Raw genomic sequence first — 5,282 nt, 5'->3', positions numbered from 1 at the left:
GGGCGTTTATATAATGTCCGCCTACACTACGGGCGTTGATATAATCTCCGCCTTTCATCGCGCGTTGGTATACATAACGCCTCACTTTAGGCGTTCATATAATGTACGCCCCACTTCTAAAAGTTTTTCAAATCTTTCTTTGGGGCGTTATCTTTATCAACGCCCCAGTTCTTTTTTTTTTTTTTTGTGAATCTCCACGCCCAAACTCAGGCGGGATCTTTACAAACGCCCCATTTTAGGCATTATCTTTATCAATGCCTGATTCCAGGCGTAAGCTTTATCAACGCGCGACCAAATATACTCTTTCCCCACTGCGTCACACGACGGACTAAACCCAAATTTGGTCTTTTTTTCTTAGTCTTTGATCTTTGGTTATACTCGCACCAGTGTGGACGCTCTAACAGAGCGACTCTTTAACTAGGTGTTATGATTGTGTTAATGAATAAAAGAAAATAAGAAAAATGATTAGCCAGTCTATGGACTGTGGATCGAAGTCGCGAGCTGTTATTGAGCTTGGACTACGATGTTAACCGGTGAAACTCCAGGAAGCTACAAGTTCCGTTTTTATGCCAGGGTAGATTACGGAATTGAATAACTTATAAGTACCCTCCGTGCATATACTTCTATTGAATAACTTACGGAATTGAATAACTTATATTTCTTCCATTATTCTTTACTGAAAATTAATGTCATCTAAAAACAGTAGGTTGTTAATCACAGTGTGTTGTTTGCATGGAAAAGTAATCAAGGCATGCAACAATCTCTCTACTAATCTTCTCATCAAAGCCACCCTTTATGAGTGGTGGGAAGAACAACCAAAAACTAGATAGTATCACAAATCCAATTGTCAATGGCCTTGACACCATCAGAGGCAGCGTCCACCTTCCATTAACAAGCTTTTTCACCTTAATCTCTAAACCAATACAAAACCCATGAAAAATGAAAAACAAAGTGACTTCCCATGTAGGTTTCACCCCAATTAAGTAAAAAAACATAATCTCGTGCATAATTCCCGAAACAACAAACGTCGCGGTCACAGCTGGCAGTTGACCCCATTTCCTTACGGGTTCATATACTATTACTCGTAGACTATTGGTTACCATTAAATTCCATCTTCGGCCCCAAAAATCTTGCAGTGATGCTGAAAAGTAAGGTTCGTCAAAAACTGGTTCCGTTTCTAAGTTTAGGAGTTTTGCGGTTGTTACTCCAACGGCGAGTAGTGTGAATTCCAAGCCAATATACAAATAACCACAGTAACAAAACAACAGAAGTTTGGGATGGATGCTTTCTTTATGTGCACAACCAATAGTCAATATCCCCAAAACTAATACTTTGATCGCCAAACGCAAAGGCGGTCTTTCTGATGACTCGAGAGATGAATTATTGTTATTCTTGCTTGTTTGCTTGATCTTGATAGGTAGACAAGCAAGGGCCAAGAAATTCAAGAACGAAACTGGTCGATCTTTAGGAGATAGAGGGCCTTTCCCGAATGAAAATAGAAGAAGATTGAAATTTCCTAACCAAACAAGATACAAAGTAGTAGGACCTCTAAGAAGGTTGGTGTCGAGATTCCATGGAAGAATTATGAACAAGTATAGTATTGGGATGATAGAAAGCAATCTGAATATTCCTTTCGGAATTCTTGAAGGAACAAAGTAACAATAACTCAAGGCTATGAAAACGAAAGACCATACCTTGATGAATTTCCATAGCTCCTCCATTGTTGATTAATCTTCAATCTTCATGAATTGTTTCCTCTGGTTTCTTTAGTTGAATTTCTGTCAAAAGTCTGAAAGTATAGAGTAGCTCCTAACGACTTTTTTTTTTTTTGGCTTTCCATTGGCTTTCTTTTTAAAAGAAAATGTTACAACGTAACCAATGATGACACATGAGTTGGGGGTCTACAACGTTTAATCTATCACTGTACCCCCAATTAAATATGAAGTCGATTAAATATGAACTCGTTGATAGGTACCAACTACCAACACTTGACTATGGTCGTCTGTTTGACCATTTTGACCGCTCGTTCTCATCAACAAAATTGTAGATCAACCATGAGTTTAGCTGAAGAGTATGATTTGGTTGTAAGTGGGGCTGCACAACGGGTAGGGTGGGTAGGATATGGTCTATTCGCCACCCTATCCGTTGACTGGCGGGTAAGAAATTTTTTACCCGCCACTAAACCGGTAAGGTCCTACCCGATCCATTAATTGGCGGGTCGGGTAGGATAGGGTGGCGGGTATAACCATTTTTTTTTTAATTTTCTATATTCTGGATTTTCTGGTTACTAGTTACTAGCTTGACTGTGTATACAAAAAATGCTTCCCAAAAAACAAAAATGAAATCTTGCAACAACACAACAAATAAGAGTCATCCTATCTAAATATGTACCCAATGGTACTGCCAATCTAACTAGGGAAAAATGAACAAACAAAAGCATCATGCCGTCACAATGGTTACACTTCCCCCATTTAATAGCATCTTCATCAAAACTCATCGTAAAATGCCCCCATAAGATGTCCTCTTCCGCTTCTTACTTTCTCTGACCTCAAGTTGAGAAGATGGTGGAGGTGGAGGTCGCGGAGATGCAACAGTACTGGCCCTTCGTTGCACAAATTGAGATGTAGCTTGAGAGGGAATATGAGGTCTCGTTGACATCTCTTTTGTAATCTCAACCATGTTTGGTCACACTAAGCCTGCACAAACTAAAACATTAAATTTCATAACTTTAATATGCAGTACAAGAATTGCAAAAAAAAAAACCAGGAATATAAATGCTAATTACAGAGCAAGGTGTAATTAAGGCGCATAACACTAGTACTGTGAGAATTGATTTCCCAGTTAGTATGTGGTCTTAATCTCATTAGAAGCACACCAAGTTTGTTACTTTTGACGTTTAATCTCTGATAACAGCCTTGAAAAGAGTTAAATTTACAAACTGCTTCTGCATTATGAGACCTATATCCTAAATGAACTAGTGTCCTTGCATTTATCTCCTTCACATGCACAATATCACAAAAAGGATTGTGTACAGACAATTACTTACTCCAGCTTACATCAAAATATATTTACAGTTCTATGAATGATCTTATCTTGTAGATCTGAAGTTTCCTAATTTCTACCAAATTAACACATTCCAGAAAATCAACCTTTAAGTCTCTGTGGTAAATTAATTTTACACACATATTGATGTGTTTTTTCTGGTTCCAGACACCCCTGCTGGCACCGTGTCGAGAACCTATATATCTAAATTCAACGCTTAGACCTTGTGTTCCCATCATAACGCTTAGACTCCATGCATCTAATCATGGTACATGGGACTTCATGGATAAATTACAACTTTTTCAAAGAGCTCCCCTCCGGTGACTGACTCCAAAACGATAAAAATCTTTGTCTTGCTTCCCATCACCTAAACCAAGAGAATATATCATTTACAAAGGTGACAAAAAATAAAAATTAAAGTAAAATAGAGACAAGCTTGTAGCATAGTTTTGGTCATGAAGAAGAAGTATAAACGGTTGAGTCAAGATTCCGTATGTCCCAAGTTTTGCCCTATGGCACAATTGGGCCGAATCAGGATCCAAGCATGTTTAACATTTACAAAAATTGCCAATTTAAAGTGCAAAAAGAAGATACCTCGTACAACTGAATGACGTATCGGTGCTTACATAGAATACATTTACAACTTTATGAATGATCATATCTTGTAGAGAGACTCACCCTGGGTTCAAAAGAGAACCCCCAACGTTTGTTTGCAGGACCCGCTGAACTGACAGCAGACGCGTAATCCTAATTAAAAAGCATTCAGGAATATAAATGCTAATTACAAAGCAAGGTGTAAATTCCAATGTCGCACATCAGTTCACCAAGGTCGACAATGGTTAGTATAAGAACAACCACATGGAAGAGTAAATGAATACTTCTAAGCTTCCCGCCCCAGTCAAAATAACTGATATTTTGGATCTATTATAGCCACATAAACCATTACATTGATGAACAAAATCCTTAATCAACAGAATGTGCTTTTCCAAGCCTTTCTAGCTGTATGCACACCACTAAATCAAAACAGCTTTATCCAAAGCAAAAGTCCGGACAATACTAGGCAGAAACATATAACACTTGCATTTTATCCATTAAATGTTTTACAGCCAAGATTTGACAACCAGCGAGAGACATTGAACACAATTAGCTTAAGTAATTTTAACTATACAATAACTCAACTCAACATCACAGATTTTGAGAATGGAATTGAAAAAAATCAAAAACTTGAACTGAAACCTAACACACTCATGGCTACTGCTTATCAAATTTCAAGATGGGTATGCGAATCACATAAATCAATCATACCCTAATGAAAAAACAGTACTAGAAGAACAACAGAGGCAACACTAGGTCATTTCAAGAAAATAAAAAAACCCATAACTCATGTAAAAATAAGGAACACTAATTTAATTTTCCTAAAACAAATTAAGAAAACATGCAATCATGGTCATTACGACCTACCCAAGTTATAAATTGAAAAAATGAAATCAATGTACAACACCTTGATCAAATAACTAACCAATCGAATTAAGGGCAGAAGAAATTTTTAAAAACAAAACCACTAAGGGAGATCCTTACCTCTCGCACCCAAAATTGACAAACCCCAGAGATAAAGCTTAGCTGTAAGCCTGAAATTTTTGTGTTTGGAGGTAAAAAAGATACTCGATGGAAATGGTTACTTTAGATTTCTACTGATACATATGTTTTGATTTCGGTTAGGACGATGAATGAATTGTGACAGTGAGTTTCGATCTTCGATATGAGAGTGAGGTTCCTCTTCGATTTCTAACTTTGATTTCTAATTATTGAGAAACAAACTGGATTTTCAATCTAGGGTTCTGGGAGTTTCTGTGTAGACAGGAGAAGTATGAAGAGATGAAACGAAAATGAATTTAGTTTTTAGGTTGAGTTGATTAATAAAAAACCAACGACAAAGATGATCAATAATAGAAAGATCAACGGCTACTAACGGCTGTTAGATAAATAGGCGGGTATGCGGGTAAGGTAGGTAATTTCGAGCTTTACCCGTCATCCTACCCATCTAACGACGGTTAAGAAAAAATTTACCCGTTATCCTACCCGCCAAATAGTGTGTAGGATAGGATACGGTTAAAACACTGGCGGGTAGGGTAGAATTGGTGGATATGGGTAGGGTATGTGCACCCCCAGTTGTAAGTTGATGATATAAGTATCCTAGCCGTTGATGATTAGGGTGCACATACCCTACCCATATCCACCAA

General features: G+C 37.6%; 1 protein-coding gene across 1 annotated transcript; it reads right to left on the bottom strand.

The window, feature by feature from the left end:
- Window positions 1-612: 612 nt before the first annotated feature.
- Window positions 613-1,809, bottom strand: LOC113273500 (acyl-CoA--sterol O-acyltransferase 1-like). The gene is made up of 2 exons (XM_026523197.1): window positions 1,695-1,809; window positions 613-1,516 (listed from the first exon to the last, which is right to left on the bottom strand). Exons 1-2 carry the CDS (start codon window positions 1,708-1,710, stop codon window positions 711-713), a joined length of 822 nt encoding a protein of 273 aa, XP_026378982.1. The 5' UTR covers window positions 1,711-1,809; the 3' UTR covers window positions 613-710.
- Between the last annotated feature and the right edge of the window lie 3,473 nt (window positions 1,810-5,282).

The sequence above is a fragment of the Papaver somniferum genome, chromosome 4 (genome assembly GCF_003573695.1).
Source record: "Papaver somniferum cultivar HN1 chromosome 4, ASM357369v1, whole genome shotgun sequence".
NCBI lineage: Eukaryota > Viridiplantae > Streptophyta > Magnoliopsida > Ranunculales > Papaveraceae > Papaver > Papaver somniferum.
The sequence above is the reverse complement of the archived record's forward strand: the minus strand, read 5'-3'. Positions and strand labels throughout refer to the sequence as shown.